Source organism: Neolamprologus brichardi, chromosome 7 (assembly GCF_056152115.1).
Source record: "Neolamprologus brichardi isolate AB-2024 chromosome 7, ASM5615211v1, whole genome shotgun sequence".
Taxonomy (NCBI): domain Eukaryota; kingdom Metazoa; phylum Chordata; class Actinopteri; order Cichliformes; family Cichlidae; genus Neolamprologus; species Neolamprologus brichardi.
The window spans coordinates 47,428,645-47,450,364 of NC_142110.1; the positions used below are offsets into that span (position 1 = coordinate 47,428,645).

General features: G+C 38.6%; 1 protein-coding gene across 3 annotated transcripts in view; it reads left to right on the forward strand.

Moving 5' to 3' along the window:
- rgs3a (regulator of G protein signaling 3a) overlaps window positions 1-21,720 on the forward strand; it is a 121,529-nt gene that overhangs the window by 37,146 nt on the left and 62,663 nt on the right. For all 3 annotated transcript variants that reach the window (XM_006788973.3, XM_006788972.3, XM_006788971.3), the window contains 2 exons: window positions 1,543-1,654; window positions 6,797-6,840. In XM_006788973.3, the coding sequence (XP_006789036.1) occupies window positions 1,543-1,654; window positions 6,797-6,840 (156 nt within the window). The remainder of the gene's footprint in view (window positions 1-1,542; window positions 1,655-6,796; window positions 6,841-21,720) is intronic.

A 21,720-nucleotide genomic window follows, 5' to 3' on the forward strand; every position in this document is an offset into this window, starting at 1 on the left:
AACAACAGGAAGATTTCACTGTAATTGTTTACATAAGAGATGCAAGTTGATTAAATCACCAGATTTTCAGGATGTATTGTATTATAGATAGATATATTATCAATAAATTTAACTTATTCGATTTACAAAACATGCTAGTTCTGTATATTCTTGAACATTATATGGAACATTTATGCTTTATGAGATTCTTTACTTAACTGTAAAGAGTATATTGCGAGTTACGTTGTTGTTTGAGACCCAGCGTTTCAGTATAGGTACATTACATTTGGCTTTTCTCCACGTTATGCTTCGCTCTGCTTAACATAGAAGTGTAAAGGGTGCGCCCCGCTTCTTCTTTTGTGTGGGCTGGGATATTAATGCATAAGTGCTCAAGGATAAGAGATTAAGAAAATGGATAGAAGTCTTAATCAGACAAAATTGTTGCATGAATTATCAACTTTGCATTGTTGCAAAGCTTTTTGGTGCACAAAAATACAAATGCATACAAAGATTTAATGCGACAGCAAGTATGTGTGGAAAATGTAAATATTTGAAGTGGATATTTGATTTTGTGCACAAGTTTGCGCAAATGTTATGCATACTAAACATGTGTGAAAACTGCTGCTTTCATGCACTTTGTCCTTTACTTTTCACTCTTACTAGCATTCTTTTCCACCCACTCAGATTTACACACACACACACACACACACACACACACACACACACACACACACACACACACACACACACACACACACACACACACACACACACACATTAACCACATGCTGGCTACATCTGAAATACCCTCTGCTATCTTATCCCTCAGAGGAAGCCACCAAAGCAAAAGCATTGTCTTCAAATGTTGCCCATCTGCACGGATTACAGCTTATGTGTGTTACGCTGCATGTTTGCACCTGCTTACGTAACAGGTCTTTTTTTACCTTAATTTAGGTGTTTTTATCTTCTACTTGTTTATCTTGATTTCTTCCTCGGTTTCATTTGCTGTTCGTTTGACTTAGCACTTACCTTAGCACTGCAGAAGCATAACGCAAGACATGGGCCGTAACTTACTGTCTCTTAATACAAAATAAAATAAAAGATGAAATTAAGATATAAACTGTATGTGTGCTTTAAACAACTACAGCGGTGTTCATTGTTTCTTATAGTCATTAAATGCCTAATTCAGTTAATAAAAGATACATTTAGGACTACGTCAGTGTAGACGCATGGTTGATATTCAAACACCAAACCACCATGTGGGAGGATGTATACATGTGACCAGGGCTCTGTATGTGTGAACTGCATTTCCTGTGCTAGGACATGATTCGGGGGAAAACTGCAGGGGGTGAAACCTGCCAAATATTCATGCTGTATGTGTAGTTAACTGGGTTGCAGGCTGATTTTGTAAGGTGGAAAGCCAAAGTGAGATCATCTGAGATGTAATGCGCCCCCACCCCCAGTTCTCACATCCTGTTCTCCTTCACCACCTTCTGCCCTCCATCCCCGTCTTTTCAACGTCCTATTCTTCTCTTTTTAATATCCCCCCTCCATGTCTTTTAGGTTACTGTGTTTGTCTACAACGACCTAATGCTGGTGACGAGAGAAAGCGAGCCAGGCCGATGTAATGTACTTCAGAGTCCCCTGTACCTCCGTCAGCTGCGACTCCAGGAGGGTATGTAAGCCTAAACACGGGAACCGTGATTCATAGATTTCTGAGACGTTGAGGTGGTTATATAGATCAAAAAATTCTTCTTTTGTGCACCATCAGATTTCTCAACAGTCCCATAACAGCCAAAATCTGTGTGCAATCTGTGTGTGTATGTTATAAAGCTAAACCTTTACAATTCACCACAGAGTAAGAAAGGAAGTGTAGCACACAGAGGCTGTGCAACCAGAAATAAACACGGGGAGCTATGACTGCAGTAATACTTTCAGCTGAGTTTAACCAAAGGATATTTAGGGAAAGACTGTCCAATGTCCTGTTGCTTTGTCTTTTTATTTCACCTTTGTGTAAACAATCATCTCCTCTGCTGTTATGGAGAGAATAGTTTGGCCAGCATGGCCACGCAGAGCACAGACAAATCAAATAAATAGGGCCCAGCGTAAATATCTGTGTTTAGAGCAGCATGTGAGGACAGGGATGGGGTCAGGAGGCATTACTGGGACAGGGCCGGGTGAGAGAGGGGGGCTGCTTAGACATGTGCATGGGCAAGAAACTGTACCGACAAGCTGACTGCTCCGGAAGTGGGTTTAAACCAAAACGCAAGCTTTATGCTTTGTGATCTGTTAATGTGATAACAAAAAATAAGGGAAAGGCTGTCAGAAGGGGAGTGTGTGTTCTGTATGTGAGGGAATCACCATGTAGGTTTTAGGGCGGCCTGGGAGAACCACAGAAGCACTGCTATGATTATGTAGAGAAGGAGGATTACGAGTTCTCGCTTTCTAATATGATTACAGTTATATTAAAAGAAAAGTAACATGAAGGTAAAAACAAGGTGCAAAAATCTTGGTTTTCACTCGGTACCTAAAGCAGGTGTGAACCAGCATTGTACATGTATACAAAGTACAAGAAATGTTGCTGTTTCTTAAGTAGAATAAAGCTAAACTAATAAAAGATATGGTTTTATGTTAGTAAAATAGCAATTCTTAAGCACATTAAGAGTTGATTTCAATACATATCTTAAGACCTTTAGTTGAATAAACTTGAAAAGGCTACCCAGCTGATTGCCTTATTAAAAACTGTTTTTTTAATTATTCATTTATTTATTATTTTTTAGTTTTGTTTTCTATAGAAAAATCAGAGCTCACTTTCAGTATTTTCACAGTAACTGTATATTAGATCTAATCATGCTAGATTAGTTACATTTTTGAGTCCTAACTGCTTTGTTTTTGTAGTTTTGTAGTTTTTAGTTTGGACTACTTGTACTTAAAGATTAAAAAGATAACAATAGATAATAGGACATGGAGTCAATCAAACCGAATATTTTAAAACTTTTTGAACTTGTTATCTAAAATATAATAGGTCTTTATCATCATTGTTCATGAAAACAATGAAAATACAAAAACATGCAATAGCGTGAACATGACAAAAGGTAAGCACAGTGAGGTAGTGTATACAGAATAACAGTGACATGTTTTTAAAAATTGCACTTCCTGCTCTTTGGGTAAAGATTTATTACTCCACAGCTGTAAGGAGGGGAGGAGGGGCAGTGCTTTTTACTGCCAGTGAAAAATATGTTTTATAATCTTTTGGTTTTGGACTTGATTGATCTGACTTTCTTCCCAGAACGTCAGGGTTAAGAATACATGATGTTTAGAGTGGGTGTGGTCCAATATATACAGCTGGCTTTCTTTTGGATTTGGCCACTGAGAGAGGGTAGAGAGTCATCCCGATGATGTGCTCTGCTGCCTTCACTACCAGTTGTAGGGGGGGGGGGGGCGAACATGCTTTAACTTCCTCTAGAAGTAAAACCTCGGTTCGGCTGTCCCCACCTGATGGGAGATACACGTGGTCCAGGTGAGGTCAGCTGACATGTGAATACCAACAATCTACGTCCTCATTGTGTATGCAGAGTGCTGAGTGTGTTTCCTGAAGGCCTCTATCATTTCCTTGGTTTTTGTTGGCACCGTTGTTTCCTCTCAGTAGGCAGTTTCGTCATTGGCTGATATCAGGCCTACTATGGAGGAGATTTTACGATGAAGTTTGTGTTAATTATTTTTCATGCTGTAATAATGGACTGAATAATGGACTTGCTCATGAAGTCATCTACTGATTTGTGGACCATAGTTTTAAAGTTTAGCATTCATGACATTTATTTGCCAGCTTTGTTGTGTATTTTTTTTTCAATCAATTCGATCAATGCGTTCTTCAGTCTAGCAATCTTCAGAAAAGTGCTGAGGTCATAATTTACGAGGGAAGCAGGATTGTTTTCTGTACAACCAGATCTCTTTTTGAAGCCAGAGCATTTGTGGATTTCTAATTGTTAGAACTAATATAGGTCCTTCCATCTTTTACACGTTTATTGACAAGTTTTGGTAAAAACTTTGAAATCATTCTTTTATTTTAACAAGCTTTTAACTCAGAAATATTTGTGACACATTTTTTGACAGGGATGAACTGAAATAGGACATATTAACTAGTTTTATTAATTGCAGCATTACATTGGAAATGCATTGTCACAGGATTTGACTGAATCTAGTAGCACTTCTGAGCTGTTCTTCTCTGTAGATGCTGCTAGTCTCCTTTGGTCCAGTTCTGACCTCCATCCTGCACCCAAACAATCAGTGATCACCAGGGTGGGGATTCAATTGAGTTTGCGTGTCTGTGTGTTCTTCATGAGAGGACACACACACACACACACACACAAATCTCCACCCTGAACCCTGTCATTGTTATTTTGCTTCAGCAGCGTCACTCAGGAAAGAGGCGCCGGGGGATTGTGTTTGTTTCAGTGAGGGTGTGTTTTATGCGTTTGTGTGTGTGTGTGTGTAAGGACACAGTACACGTTCAGTAAAGGGGCTTTCCTGTGTTCCTGCCACCCCAATACTAGGCAGAGGAGCGTGGGAAACAATGAGAGAGTAAAAAACACATATAAAGCCAAAATTACACTGTGTCAGTCTAAATATTGTTATTACACTAAACAAGCTAACAAGACTAACACTCACCATGATGTGAAACCTTCTGTCTCTTGAACCAAAATTCTTTATCTTTTACTTTCTTGGTACCAGGTAATCTTATCTTTTTCTTCAGTCGATTAACGAGAAAACTTGAGTGACTGTAAAGAACTGAAAGTATTATACCTCAGTCAGCATTGTATCATGGTTTTCTTGATCCACTCCCATTTCAAATGATAACTTTTTGGAAATTAAGTACAAGTTTAAAAAAAAATTCTATCTTTTAAGAAATCTTTAAATTGTTACAGGATGTCTCCATCTGTATTATTCTCTCATTTAAACTTAAACCTTACTCATATTATTAGCTTTTTACAATCCTGTGCAGTATGACAGCACTCTGCTTTTTGACATCAGAAATATATCCAACAGTGACCTCTGCTGATGCTTCTGCACATCACATGGGCTTTGGTTATACACTGTAGTGGTTCATTTATAATGTGGAGAAAAAATAGAGTGTAATAAACATGCGTCAATTTGTGCTTCAGAGAAGAGATAACGTTTTAAATACTGTTTCTCAGTGTTGTTGGACTGAAAAATGACACTTCCTAAAAGAAACTGTTGCATCACAATGACACCATAAAACACCATACAGTCTTCTCAGGTTGGCTAATACTGCTTTCACACAGATGATAAGAGGTTTTTCTGCTACAGAGCATTTAGGAAAGTTGTAGGTTATGGACCTGGCATTTTGTATTTCTTAGATTACCGGACTGCACATAAGCAGGGGTTTCTTCCTGTGTGTATTTGACCTTAGCTGACTCATCATTTTTGGTTGTCACGTCCTGGTGAGATTTAGTTCAGAACTACTTGATTAGGTTTGGGGAAAGACTGTGGCTTGGGGCACAACAGATGCAGATCACATGCTAAAACCTTCTCCTGTATGTCCTTTGTTACATCTTCTGCTTGAATAGTGGTTTGCCTGAAAAAAAGCCAAAAATGACTAGAGATTTTACAGCCACAAGGGGTCGCCTAAACAAACATTGGCTTTAACCTCCTCAAGCAATCGCCCTACGCTATTTTGCAGTTTTTCTGGTTAGGGTGGGCTCCTTTAAATGTATTTAAAGGTAATCTGAGCTACTAAACTCAAATGGGGGTTAAAACTGAAAAGATGATCATAAAGAGGAGGAAAATCCCCGTTTAAACAGCATTTTGATTGTAAATTCTTTCAATGGAAAGTGAAGAGAGGTTGCTACTTTGGCTTCTTGCTCACTTCTTCTCAGCTGACAGCTGTCTCGTTTGGTTTTGTTAAACAGAGTTACAGAAATCATCAGACACAAACCCACATAGTCCCAAAGCGTGATTTGACCATCCAAAAAGCAATTATGATGGAACATTCTGGCAACTCTAACACTGCTGCAGCCAGAGGGGATTGGGCTTCAACCAGCGCATTAAACATTTCTTTCCTCTTTCTTGCTCTTGTTTGTAAGTTTATGAATAGACATGCAGGAGTATTAAATATGCTGGTTGGGTTAAACTTAATTCAGTGTTTGTGACAGTGCAGTTACAAACTGTTATGTATTAATCTTCTTTCTGTCAAAGTTAGAACATTTCCTCTGAAAGATTGGGTTCTTTTTCTTTTTTTAATCCAAGCAATTTTTCACTTATTTCCAATGGGTCATGCTCAATTAATAAAAAAAAAAAAAAGTGAACATCAGAGACATTTGAATAAAAGTGTTATTTGGTCATTCTTCATTAATATATTTTAATAATTTGACTTTATTACCTTATTTGGCTTCATAAGACAGACAGCGATAGATCTGTGGATGGATAGATTTGTTGATCTGTGTGTCTGCTTATGCGAAACAAAACACAACATTAAACCACGATGTATAAATTCGGGGGGTCTGAGTTCGACTGCGTGCGTTCACTCGATTACAACCATTTATCTTGACTCCGGACACACAGGCCTGTCTCACAGAGGGCTTTCTCAGTGAAATATGGGAGGATGTCTATGAAGCTGACGTACAGTAAAAGCTTTCCATCAATAAAAAGCATTTTGCCAGTATCGTAATCGGAAATCAGGAATGCTGCTTTGTGTACAAGAAGGACCCGAGCAAGCAAAAAAAAGTGCACTAGAGTTGGCTTGGCAAAAAAAAAAAAGTCTTGTTAACATCATCGTCTTCCTTAATTTGTCTTGCAGATTACGCTGAAGAACTGAGATTCTACCTTATTCACATGACGGAGGTAAGAGAAAGTGTGTTTATGTGCATGTTTGAAAAAGAAAAATTAGCAAAGACACAGAGCACCAAGGAGGGTGTAACTAGAACGGCCCATTTGGTCTGTGAGCCAGAAGGGGCAATTGGCTCCGCTGGAAATCACATTACAGGCAAGAAGGATTAGCAGATAACTTTAATGAAAGAGTCTTTTCTCCCCGTGTTTTCCTTAGTTCTGACTCCATCACAGACCTAACTCCTTCACACGTGATTTTTCACATATGTTCCCTTACTGAAAACACTGAAAACACTCTTTTATACTCGTTTACTTAGATGAAAATTTGCCAAATCATATATGCGAAGCTACCCCTGTGGTGATCCCTCATGAATAAGTTAGCAGTAGAAAATAGCTTTTTATTGAGATATTAAGAAATAAACCTAATCGTCATCGAACACGTTAATGCGTCAAACACGATGCGTCTCTCTGTTTACATCGTGATTTGTTTTGTTGCTTCGTGTGAGTGCGGTTATAAAGAAAAATAATAATAACTTCATGCATCTGCTGTGAGACCTCTCAGGCTGGCATTTTGAGATAAAAGGAAAGGTGCCATTATCATTGAAATGAAAATGGCTCTTTAAAGGCTAAATGTTTTCCAGTGTTTAAAAAACAAACAAAACATGGCCATAACAAAATCCCAGAGGTCTGAAATGAGCTCATATATATTCATAATGTAAATCACATTCATGAATACCTGTGTGAGATTTCATTTAGTGAATCACAATTCAGTTTTTTCTCTTACTGAGCTTAAAATTAGAACTTCAGCTTTTTAATCAGTGCTGCTAATTAACAGCAATAATTAGTCAAATTTTCAGTTTTATTATACATGACCTTACCATCAGAATCAAAATCACTTTTTTATCCCCAAGGGGCAATTAGCATAAACAGAGCAGCATAACGTTGAAGATAAGGACAATAAGAACAGGCAATAAGTAGCCAGTCATTTGCTTTCCTCTTCTTGAGCTGCCCCTCCCGCTCGCACTTCTTGCTAACTTGATTGCATTTTTTTTTTCTAACGCTGCAAGGTGCACGGAAAGGAAATGAAAAAGCAGGTTTCATTATGCTTTTAATGTTGCCATACATTATATTTTCATCACCTTTTACAAATTGCTATCATCCGCCGTTTCACCTCCTCCCCTTCCACAACGTGCACGCATCTCTTATGCTGTTGTTTGCATTCAACTGTAAGAAGCCCTTAAGCGTAATAATATGATGCAGCTCCATTACTATGCAAATGTTTTGAAGGCTTATATAAAAACATGTTCAGCGTTGGAAACCTTACTGCAGATTAATCCTGATTTTTCAGCAAGTCATCTGGCAGAGCATAAAAGTATGCCTCAAAATGCTTAAGCTATTAACATTAGCATGCTGAAGCGTTACTCATGGAGATTTATGGAGGTGTCGCTCGATAGCACAACAGCAAAGGTTTGTGCTTTGAAACCATTTTATCATTTAAAAAAAATGTATTTTGTTTCCCGAGCAGGAACATGCATTGCAAAGTTGAATGATTAATGTTCAACAAACAACAGCCAAAAGGTGTGTCACTGTTTGCTATTTATCAACAGAAGCGGTGATCAGCAGTAGTTAAAATGAGCTTTCAACCTAAACATTTATTTTCGACATTGTTTAGAAATCAATAATGAGAGAAAAAGAACACTTTAAAAGTGCATTTTTGTTTTATTTAATAAGAAACTACTTCCAAAAGGAAACCACACCCTAGTGGAGTTGTTTGTTAGATGTCAAATACAGGATACTGTAAGAAATATCTCACAATTACCAGATCAGCAGTCAGGAACACAGACATGTCTGTACACATTCCTGTATGCTGTATGGTTACTGAAGATTAAAAGAAAGCCATCATCAAAAACGTAGACTAGGGCCCACCAAGTATTTGTGGCCTGTCCTCTACTATTGTAGATGGTGTTTTTTTAAGCCTGCCGCTTCTTGTTTTGTCCTCCATTTGTTCAGTTTCCTCATCCCAAGTGCTTTGGGGATGTCTTTGTTAGTGTAAAATACTATTGTGTGTTACCTTTCAGGTGTAAAAAGGGGGAGCAGTTGGGATGGACACCCAACTTTGTGAATAAAACAACTTGAAAATGACACAATGTAGGATTTTCAAATTCATGCCATTGGTGCATCTACCAAAAAAATCTCAGACCAGCGCAAATCTTGATCTCACGATCAAGGTCAAGTTTTCTGAAAATCTTGTGAACATGATAACGTGAAAGAGACGTGATCTATGATTTTGCAATTGATATCATAAATGTACCTGTTAAGAATTTCACATAAGTTCCAGTCTCAGTGACCTCAACCTCAAGGTCAGAGGTCAAGTTTTTGGACAATCTTGTAAATGGGATGACTCAAGAGGGGAGTCACCTAGGATGTTCAAACTCATTTAATAGGTGAATGTACTGGGAGACGGAGGTGAGCACTAGTGGCTTTATGCTATTTGAATATATGAGATGTACAACTAGTGTCCCATAAAGATAAAACAAAGTTACTGTGTTGGAAGCTACTTTTAGTTAAGCAAGGAAACACATTGGAGGTATTAGGTATTATTGTCTTTACCTTACAATATAAATCACCTTGAGGCAACTGTTGTTGTCATTTGGCATTATATAAATACACATGAGAATTTTTAAGACCATTTTCTTACACTACAGACTGAAGTTGTCAGAAGTGGTTTAGAATATAAACTGGAAACATGAACCAGTTTCCTTTTTCACAATCCAGTCAGACACCAAGACCCGTCTGCCGTTTGTTTTAGCTGACAGTGTCTGCTTATCTGGTTAATCTTTTCACTGAGCAACAGTATTGCATAACTCCCATCTCTTCTTTTTGTGAGCTGTGCACACACACAGACACACACACCTCGTCACACTGTTTTTGCTTTGAAATGTGCTGCGTAACCTCATTAGCAGCTTATGAATCTTTTAAAGGGTCTTTTTTTTGTTTCTGACATTCCAGACATAATGAGAAGGGCCTAAAATCTGCCCCACTGGTTGGGAAAGAAAAAGGAAAAGGCTCCCATATTATTCACTCTGTCCAATTAGACAACACACATAAATAGAAACTCTTACATAAAGCAGAATGGAAGAGAAAGAGACAGAGTTTGAATAAGTTAATGGCAGATTTTGGGTACAGTACAAAACATTAAAAAACGTGTTAGTGATTATATATTAGCTGTAAATAACTCTTATCGTCATTTGTCAGTGTTGTGCTGCTGATATATCTGTATATCTGCAGGGCTCTTGTTACATATATACAGCTTGTCAGCTAAGACAGCTGCAACAATCCTCCCAAATCTAATGCAGCATATATGGCAGGTATCAAACAAGAAGCCAGTGAGTTGTTGTTTCCAGACAAGATTTTCTTGACTTAGCTTCCTGTTTATCCGACACATCCATCACAATTCACCTTTACGTTAAAACAAACTGGCTAATACAGTGTAGGTCCTCACTGTGCTGCCAGAAAGCTGTAGCTTATACAGTCATGGACTCCATACGATCTTTGAAGGTATTCTCTGGTATCAGGCATGGAGATGTAGGCAGAAAAGCTTAATTCCTGTAACTTGTTAGGTGGGGGTGGTTATGTGGGGAATTTGAAGCCAAGCCAACACCTTGAACTCATCATCTCTGTAAAAAAAAAGAAAAGAAATTTATACAGTTCCCTAAGCTTCCTGATATTGCTTAAAGGGAGCATTTATCCGGGAAAATGTATCAGTCCAAGAACAGAACCTCTGTGATGATCTTTTTAGGCATGCTGACTTGTTCTAGTGTCTGTAAAAGTTGTGATCAGGGATGACAAATGCAGCAGTGAGACCTTGGATGACAGTAATGGAGACAAGTCGACAGTCTGAGACTATGACAGGATCGGTGGAGACTTCACCGGTGCTGTTTCTGTGCAATTCTGGCCACTAAACAAAACCCTTCCTATAAATTTGGATATGTTAGAAATAAATGATGGAACCCAGGTGTTGTAGCTAATTGTATGTGAATATATAATTACAATTTGGATACATATTAGCTGGATTAAATGCAGTAACCTAGCTTGTTATTAAGGATAGGTTGATTAGAAAAAAATAGAAGTGCTCATTTAAAACAGCTGTATTGTATTTAAAAAAGGGCTTTTTATACACGACTTACTGGAAGATGTGAAATTTATCAGAGTGAAATGAGTGGAATTCCACTGCTTTCCCAGCATTCACAGTGTCGAGATGATCTTCCCTGATTCTTTGTTTCTTTATTAGAGGCATCTGTACTGAGTGTCTTATGCAGAGAGGCCGTAGTGTTATCAACACAACAGTTGGCTCGTGTGTGTATGTGGGAGTAAAGTTATCTGCCCTCCATTGTGTTAACACATGGTAGTAAACAAAGAGCAGCTGCACATTTATATTTAAGTGACGAATCTTAATCAGAGTCTTGATTAGTCTCAACTGAGTGGTTATGTTGTCTTTAATAGGGTGCATTGGTTTGTAAAGTGAAAAGTAAAAGACACAGATAAAAGCACAGATAGGGAAAAGATATTAAAGTGTAGTAATAGGGGATCGTACCTCCTGACCACCAGAGGGCAACGATGTGTTGAGTAGCAACAGTTAGCACAATAGAGAATGTAGCAGAATGCCTAATTGAATTGCACTGACATGTTAAAGCGACCCTGTTCATTGATGTACCGTCATTACCTTTGGCTTGATATACGTTGTGCACAAATATTAGTAATTCAGTTATCGGACTAAAAGAAGAAAAGAAACCTGCATTTGTACGCATCCACAAAAAATGAAGACTACTTTAGCATTTCTTAAATGGCGCCCTTATCGGGTTTAATCAAAAATATTACTGTCAACGCAAATACAGCGTCAGATCTCATTTTATTTACCATTTTCTGACACGTCACACTTAATTTTCATTTTTAAGTAAGATTTAATAAGGTTTATTTTTACTATGATTCTCTTCTGGATCTCCATAAGAGACTACAGCAGAGACTTTCGTTCTGCAGATGTGAGAAAAGCTCCCGTTTCTCATGAAATTGTAAACAGTTATAAAATCCTCTCTCTTAATCTGTCTGCCTATGACACTGTTACAGTCCTCTTCCTTCCTTTTGTCTACTCCTGCCCTTCTCCTCCGTAGCTGGAGGTCATCCTATTTTAGATCTCGCTCAAAACAGGACTGATCTAACCCAGATTTATACGTGAAAAAAAGTGTGTGTGTGTGTGTGTAGAGGGACAGGAGGGTGCAACTGGAAATTCAAGTGTGAGTGTGCGCCTGTAAGTGTGTCAGTGACGCAGGAGAGGAGAGGAAGTAAGGAAGAGTTGAGTAGGTAAATGAAAAGAAAAAAAGACAGACAGAGAAAGGAGAGACAGTTGAATGAGATTATTTACCGGTGGGCTAAAATCGTAGACTGATCATGGGCAACCTGGCTGACCGAGTTGGGCCTAAGAAAAGGTTCGTCAGGGAGGCGAGCTCTCTTCAGCAGCACCTGCTATCTGACAGTGGAGATGTAAGTGTCGAGAGCACTCTTAAAAACAGAGACTTCTGCTGCTAACTGACTTCTGTGTCAGGACAGCAAGAGCCGAGATCAAAGTGACATTTTCTAGAGTGATAGATAACAGAGGAAAATTATTCTAACTGTTAAAAAAAAAGATTTTCCGGTTGTTTTTTCCTCACAGAAGTTAATTTATCATAGTCTGAAAATGAATATAAACATTCATTTGGACAAAAGTTACCTGCATGTGTGTAAATTTAGAGGTTACTTGTGAGTATTTAATGGAATGTAATACTCTGGTGCGTTATGGCGTGCCAAAACTTCCTGTCTGAGTATAGCTCTTCTAATAGTTGCTAAAGTGTGTGGATTATTCAACAAATGAAAGATGAGAATTTCATTAAGTGAAGTGCATGGTCTCTCATTTACCACCGTTTCCAAGAAATTGCCATTAGTGTCTGACTGCAGCGCAGTGGAGCACCAAAAAACAATAAAATCATAAATAACTTCCATCTTCTCAAAGCCCTGGCTGAAAATAGTGCTTACCTTTAACATACAGTAGAGGAATCCTGTTAATACGTATCTTCCAGTTGTTGGTTTAGAAATAATTGCCTTTTGTGGTTATTCTGTGGCATCTCCACAGAGTAAGTAGCTCTGTGGAGATGCCACAGAATAACAGAGAAGAGATCAGATAAGCGGAGACTCTGCCAAACTAGGTGAAATCACAGTGTGATTTTGAGGCTGGAGAACAGCAAGGGAGCGCTGTCGTCAGGCTAACATAGGACAGTGTTTTGAACTCAGATGAAATTTATGCAAACTGCCTGTAGAATAAATGTAAAGTGTTCTCATTTTATTACGCACAGGGCGATGTCAGTGTGGGTTTTTTTTTCCATAGAGTAAATAAAAGTTTAAGACTCACTGTTTGAGTCCAAGATTAAGAAGATGTCTCAGAGGTGCTTCTGTGTTTTTGCAGTATGCCTTTTTCCGAGGTTCCACACACATCTGAATTTCCCTTTACTTTAAGTTGCATCATTGGCTGCATGATACACTGGCTGTCACGACTGATACGCAACCAGGGGCTCTTGTCAGCAAAATGCCTACTTTATGATGGCTATCCATTACAGGGCAAGGTTGGGTCCAGTCTCTCAGGGGTCTAATTGAACTGAGATGTACCCTCTTCCCTCAAGCTGAGTCACAACTTAAAGTGTGCTTGGCTTTTTGTCTGATTTGATATGCCAGCGCAGATTGGGCTGTGCATACATCTAAATTTAATCACTTAAAGACGTCCATCTTAATAAAATGATTGCACTGAGATCTATGACAAAGACAAAGTACTCTCTTGAGCTGTACTAAACTGTGGTTTATCTCCATATTTCATCAGGTGTAGAGCAAATCGTCTTCAGCATCTAAATTATTCATAAACCTTTAAGGGTGAAGAATCATAATGTAATTTCCAAATCAATAATATATGTTTCCCCTATATGACATACTTAGAGTAATTAACTACAAAAGGCTTTCACAACAACTTGCAGACACTTTGCTATCAAATGGAAAAGTTTATTAAAAAAAAGCATCTTTGTGTATGGACAATTATGCTTATGCAATAAAAGCACAGCACACAGTCATATGAAAAGAGCAAATAAGTTAAATTATCAATGAACTCCCTCACTGGATAGTGATAGAAAGAATGCAAAACTTCTGCTAAAAAAAGGCACAAACTGAGAAAAAAAAAACTTTCGAAACAGTACTTGACATCTGTGGGTCCTGTCATGTGCTTACCATCTTCCCTGGTGGCTTTAGGAAGGGCCTCGGGCCAAGAACTCCAATTTACATGCTCTATTCGTGGCAGCTCTGCCGATGCAACCCACAGAAGAGCCCTGAGCTCAAAAGCAGACAAACAAATGAGAAATAGATTAAAGAGTGTGGGAAAAACACGGAGTCATGAGGAAATGACATCCTGCACATTTCATGTGGAACTTGATTTGTGAATTTCTTCGTGCAATTTATTGACAGTTAATCACACCATTACCTTCTAGCCTGTGAAAGAGAGAGATGAGAGATGCAACGAACCTGGTTTTCAGCTTGAAAAACACACATTGGATCAATGGATTTAACTGGGAAAACTATAAATATTTTTTCAGAATAGTGCCATCATGAGACAGTGATACGTGAGACCTAGACTTGACTATTTTTCCTGACCTTTTCATTGCATGAGATACTATCTGCTGCTTCATACTAAAAATAGTGCATTGCTGTAGAGAAAAAAGAAGAATGCAGTCATTAATATCCCCATTTCCCATTTAGGAAACTCAATGAAGAGGCAAACAAACAAACCCAAAACACTTTCTGACACTACACAGGTCATTTTTTCTACACCATTCTCTTGCACATTTATAATGTGATAAGTGAAAACTGGTTAAATTAGTGACTCTCGCATGTATATGTGCTTTGGTATAAATATGATGCTAACATGATGATATTAAATTCATAAGTCAGGGTCGTGCTTATAAAGAGTCACATGATCACCAAAGTCATTTCATTCTTGGATTCGTTCTCTGATCAACCAACGTCTGTACAAAATTATGTGTCAATCAGTGCGGTAGATGTTGAGATATTTCCGCCTGGTAGCAAAATAATCCAGTTACTATCCCAAGAGCCATGCTCCTTCCACATCCAGTGACATTAGTGAGGGCATTCTGAACCAAGAGTCAGCTAGCTGCTTAAGTATCATTAGCTCGTGTTCACATGTCACCTGTGCTGTATCTATAAATGCATTAAATACTAAGATTGCAAAGCCTCAGTGGTCCACAAGTGAGATCCCTTAGCCCAGAGTAATTGAGAGTAATGCCAGGGAAGATATAAAACCAGCCAGAAAGGATTTAAGGACAGTGACGTAACTCACTGTAACTCACTCATTTGTCACACAGTGAGTCACATGTTCAGCACAAGTGCGTTGGACATGACTAATACTGTATGACGCTGCTCGGTGTGATGATGTACAAAGATTTACTCTGGAAAAAAAACTGGCTGGATGTCACACTTGATATATCCGGAACAATTTCTCTATTATGGCTGTTAGAGATGAACTGAAAATACATAACAGCATTTATGCTTTTATTATCATTATTCTGCCACAGCAAGTGCCGTTGGTGGCATTATGTGTTTATCTGCCTTGTAGAGAGCTTTGCCTTACTGAAGAAATATGTACTGATTTTAATGATTTTAATGGAGGTAAGTGCATGGAGAATGTTATAAATCTCCATGAGCACACATCTTAAGTCACACCGTGTTTCCGTATGGCCTAAATAGCCTCAGAATTTCCCATTTTTGTGTCATATTTTGGGATTTAGAAAGTGCTTACTTACCAGTTAATGTTAGTTGATGGATGATGATATTGCAGTGAGTGTCTATATGAGAAAGTCTGATGAGCAGATGCTCAGGCCTCAGACTACTGAGAAAGCAGTAGGTTTTAATAGGTTTCAGACTTTTTATTGTGTACTTGAGGGGACATCCTTTATATGATCAGTTCATAGACGCCTCTCTGGCTCTAAACACGGCAACCCCATCCAACTGCTGTTCAGATCTTTTGTTTGGGCAGCAAATTAAACGATAGTTGGCTTACAGTTATGGGTCTTGGGTTTTGGCATGCCAATACGCAGACCAGCGCCGCAAACATTTTAATACGTCGTTAACAATAAAGGAGGATCCATGTTGATTTTTACCAGTGGTGCCCTAGTTTGAGAACCACTGGGTTTAAAGGAGAAAAAGAGGGTTTAAATGGTTTGTTTTAGAGCCATGTGCTGGAGCCAAGTATATGGTAAATAAGGAATATTTATACAGTCCCAATTTAAATTAGGTTTTCACAGGACTGTGAGGCATTTTGGCCCACTCTTATTTACAGTGTTGCTCATTAAATGGGTGTTCATTTATGCACAGCTCTCTTAAGGTCCTGCCACAGTATTTCAGTCTAGTTGAGCTGTATTGTATGTGTGCTTACAAGCTGCAGCAATATTTGACGCTCAGTGATAACAGTCCTTCATCTATAAGTATATTTAAAGGAAAAATGACACTCTTTTGAGGATACTAATCTTCAGATTTTTAGATAGAGGACACAAATGGTTTGAGACAGATGGTGTAAAAGGAGGCCATCTATTTCCACTGTGAACAACTATGTGCCACCTGTAACGTCATCTTGAGATCCATTCCCAGGCATTTCAAGCCCCACTCACACCTCCGTGTGACCTTAATAACAAATAGGTTGGCATGGCGGAGCAGTATCTTACAAAGCATTCACACCTTGGTTCATGTGACCCTTACTCAATCAAGCAGATTTAATTATCATGCACTTTGTTGCTTCTTACCCTCTTACTTACTATGGAAAGTACAGGATTTCAGTCCTTTGAAAACTTTATCTTTCACATGATTGTTCAGGACAATAAAGGTTCAGCTTTCATAACTCTGTGCTCAAAAGGAAGCCATGCTCTCCTTAGGTGATAAAAAATGACTGGAAAGCACAAGGAAAACCTGTCCTGCTACCTTTACTGACTACTGCCTCTAGCATTTTTATTCTTCAGAATCACTATATTACTGTCGCTCGTCTCGTTCAAGTTATAGAATGACAACAAAATAATATTGTTGCCAAAATGTCAAACTGTGCCTTCGAGCTCTCGTATTTAGTCTGTGATCGTTAACTCACGGCAGCAGAATCATCGTTAGCAGGTGATGTGAAAAACAGAAAGAAAGACAAAAAACATGGGCATTAGCTGTCATTGAAACCATGCTAACCTGTGCCAAAGCAGTTTAGGTGAGCTATGTTGACAGCGGTCCTGTGCACTGAAAACTCATCTGCCAGATGGCTCAGGGGGAGGGCTTCAACCAGGGAGCACTTTAATCAATCTGATTAAGGGGAAATGCTGCCTGTATTTTTAGCCACTCCATGGCAGGCCAGTGACCATTCATTGAATTTTGTTTCATTAGCTCTTATGTTTATCTCTTGGAAGGGTGGATTTATAAACAGGGTGAACTAATGTAGAGACCCAAGTAAAGGAAATTCACCTATTTTAGCAAATAATTCTATGATCATCACAGATGGTAACTCAATTAATGCTAATTATTATAATAAGGGGTTCAGTTGGCTTAGCATTGAGTGGCTTGTTCTTTCTAACATTGTAGCCTGGGCCACTGATGAATCCTGTTTAAAAAACAAAATGACCATAAAAAGCTGCTTCCATATAGTCAGTGTGATTTTAAGGTCTTGAAGTTGAAAACAGTCCCGATTTTGAAGCTAATTTGTTTAGGTGTGCTTTAAATTAGTTCTTTGCATCCCCAAAAGACATGTAAGCCTAGTGTATGCACTGGAAAAGTGAAATGGCACTTGAATGTGTTTAAAAGATTGCCCTGTAGAATAGATTGTGGTGGCAACAGTATAGAAAGCCCCTGCAGGGTCCTGACGATTCCCGCCCAAAACATGCAATCTGTGAACTGTCAACAGTTTACTGGCGCGATGGATCGTTTCAGCTGATGTAATGCAATGATGCACAAGTCACTGTCAGGGAAAGTAGACCCAGATAGATGTAATAATACACAGTTTAACAGTACAGCTCATATATCTGTAATAATGGCACACCAAATATAAGCAGGAAAAATGGAAATTGATTGCAGAAATTGTTAGCTGGAGACAAACAAATCATCATTAGTAGTCGCCCAACAGAGCATGGTGCATTTTTAAGATGGGAAAGAAAATGCACTTCCCTACATGCTCTATTCCTCGCAGTAAGAGTGACTTCATGTTGTGGCCAAAACAAAATGTGCATGGTGTCAATAAGTGGCTTGCAGTGTAATATGTACACAACTAAGACTGTGTAAACATACACACTTCCTCTCTTTGACAGATTACGGATGTAAGCCTTCCTGCAGCTCTGAGATGAGTGCATCACAATGACTCACTGTCCCAGCTGGAAGCCTTTTTGTTCTTTTTTTTTGAACCATTATGTCTTCTAAATATGTCCCTACAGTAAGATTATATTTATAAAATGAATTCAGACTGGTGCTACATACAGAGTGTAAAGCTGTGGTTGATGTGTGTGGATGCAGTTGCATGTCTGCCTCTGGGACAGCATCTGTCGTAAATAAGCCATATCCTAAATGTTTGCTTTTCAGGAAGCAGAGAATGCGGGATTATTTCCAGCTTGAATGCCGTACATGCTTCTCTTCAGAGAGGTTGTTGAACAGCATTTTCTGACCTTTCCTGGCATGAGGAATATCATGCAATGCTTTGCATGAGAGCTCAACCTTAGACCTTAAATAGAAATGCCAGGTTTTTTTTTCACTGGGAGCTGTATTAGTTTGCCCAGAGGCTAGTTGTTTACAGTTAACTCATTGTATGTCTGTCCCTCTGTGTGTGTCCATGCGTGCTTGTGTTCCCAGCCTTGTGGCTCTTGTTGCAGCCTCATAGACTCAGATTCAGTCCAAATGATGGATATCAAAGAACATTAACACTGATTTCTGTCTGCTCTGAATAAGCCCCTATTTCATCATGCTGTGGTGCAACTGAAAAACGTCAGGCCCAATATCATTAATTATTTTGCTATCCCACCTACTTTTTTTTTCTTATGTCATTTGATGTCTCCATTGTTGATGGAATATGTCTATTTTGTCTCTTACTGCGACTTATGTTTCTTATTTTATTTTATGTTTTTTAAATGAAAATGTAATATTAGATGCTCAATTTCTCAAAGCTCTTCTTTAGACATTGGTTGTTTTTACTTATGTTTTCTTTCTAGAGAACATAACTATAATGTTTAGGTCCAGGATCTGGGGAGGCCAATCCATGACTGATGCCTGTTTTTCTGTCCACGTATGATTTTACTGCATTGGCAGTGTGTTTGGGATTTTTGTCTCAAACACACAACCAGGTGTCTAAAGATACAACTTATAATTTGGTTTATGTGTAGACATAACAGTGGTTTATCCCTTGAGGTAGGCATTGTTATCTGTGCTTAAAATATTCAGGCTAATGTTACATGGTTTAGCAAAAAAACAAACAAGAAAAGAAATCGTGGGAAAGTGGTGAGTTAAAAGGACTGGAATGAAAATGAGTGAAAAATCAGACAATGTCCAAAGAAAAACTTTGAAATACCTTCATAAAGTCTGGAGAACTTTTTCTTAAGACCACTTTAAAAAATTGCAAGCAAAAGATATTTAGCCGACCACCCTTAAGACTGAAGGGGTTATAAGCAGTAGTAGAAACTAACAGTGGCCCCCCTTGACTGCGACACCATAAGTACCATTTAACTGCCATTAGTAATGCCAAAAATGAGAAAACTTTAACCACATCAAGCACTTTTCACCACTGGACCCTTCAGCAGCACTATCCTCATCTTCAGCAGGACTCTGAGTAACATTCAAACAGTTCAAATGACAGAAACACAGTAGAGGATGCAAAAACAACAACAACCATGCAACCAGTAGAGAAGCAAATAAGCTAGCATCTTCATTCACCACTGACCAGGGCAGTGAGCATCAAGAAAAGCCCTGCGGACTTCAGTCAATCTCTGAAGACTTGTACAAAATGGAAAAAATCCTATTTATAGCCCGAGTTGTGCTCAGAAATGTCAGGACACAAATGTTTTTCCCTAACATTGTTGGAAAAGAGAGCAGCCGAGGTAAATGGAATTTATCAAAGAATAAAAAGGAGGAGAAATAGAAAACCAGTGTGTCTGAGAACAAAAGGTCATCAGAAAAAAAATAATTTGACTTTGTGACTTCTCTTAAAATGTGACTCAATGATTTATCAGCAAAGGTTGAGCACATGTGCACAAACAGGGATTTGGTAGATGGTGGAAAACCAGACTGTTTTTGCATAGAAAATGCATTTTAGACGATTCCAGACATCCATCCACCTGTTCTCTTAACCTTTGATCCAGTACAGGGTCACAATGGGGCTCGAGCCTACCCCACCCTGGACAGGTCCATCACAGGACCAACACAAAGAGAACCATGACCATTTCAACTTGCAAATGGCCAGAATCCAGAAACCAAGTCCAAGTTCTGTTGCAACTTGCCAGAAAATTAAAAAAATGAATGTTTATTGAATCTTCTGACCACAAAAAAAGAAATATAAATTGGCATATATGAGTTTTAATTGGTATCATACTTCCTACATTTAAGGGGTTAAAAGGATTCAGAGAAATCTCAATAATATAAGGGAACTTGATCATAAAGGAATTCCTTATTTTGAAGGATGCAGACAAATTATTTTAAAACAAAAGCGTGTGTAGTGTTGTGGAAGTTTTCCATTTAAATAAAGCCTGCAGACGAGCGGTGAGCGGTAGCTAACATTCTTTAATCAAAACACAAAGAACAGACAACCAAGTTGGTGGAGAGCCTGCATGACCGCGAGGCAGACGGTCAGCAGAGTCTCCCTGAGTCTAGCATGGCTCTCAGTTAAATACCTTCTTCAGGAACAAAAGGCAGTACACAGCTGTTTCACACCTTAAGGTTCACACTCCCTTGCTACCTCCCAGAGTCCTCGAAGAGACAAAAGATTCTTCCTGTGGAGCTGTCTGCTTCGCCCAACTTCCTTACTAGACCCCCACCATTTTTCTTAATGTATGAGTGTGAGACATGTTAAAATCCAGTGGCACCAAGGCATCATACAATAAAATAATGTGATTAATACATAAGTAAAAGAAATTCCTATACAGTAGTAAAAGTTGGTATTTTAAGACCTCCACTTCAAACAGCACTATGTGGCAATGTAATAATTACACAGGAGGAAAACCAGATGCAGGAGGCACGCACAGAGGCAGGGTACAATCCAAATCCACTCTTTAATCATAGGCAGGCAGTGAAGGCAAACAGAGGAAGGCAAAAGGACAAGGTCAAAAAATAGGCAAGACGTCCATCACAAGTCAAGAACGCACAAGGAATAAATAAACAGGAAAATGAAGACATACTAGGAAAACACAAGAGTATGAATTGAAAGCATAAAAGCTACTTTAAACAAAGACATTCAGACAGCTGGAGGGTTCTAGGCACGAGGTATATAAACTGAGAAGGACAATTAGCTCACTCAAGACCGATAAAGCAGACACAGAAGGGAAAAAAGGCAGGAACAGAGATTTCAAAATAAAACAGGAAGTGACTAACCAGAATCAAACATTATGAAAGGCAGACGCTGACCTCACCATAAATATTTTATCATGTAAACTCTTCTTACTTTCCTTTATTTATTTTTGATACAGTCCATCTTTGATCAAAAATGCATTCCTTGAATCACGGCCAACAAACAAATGGGCCCATTAATCCATTAAGTGTTTAATGTGTTCATTACTGAGAATGGTCACAGGTCTTCGATTGTAGATTCTGGATGTA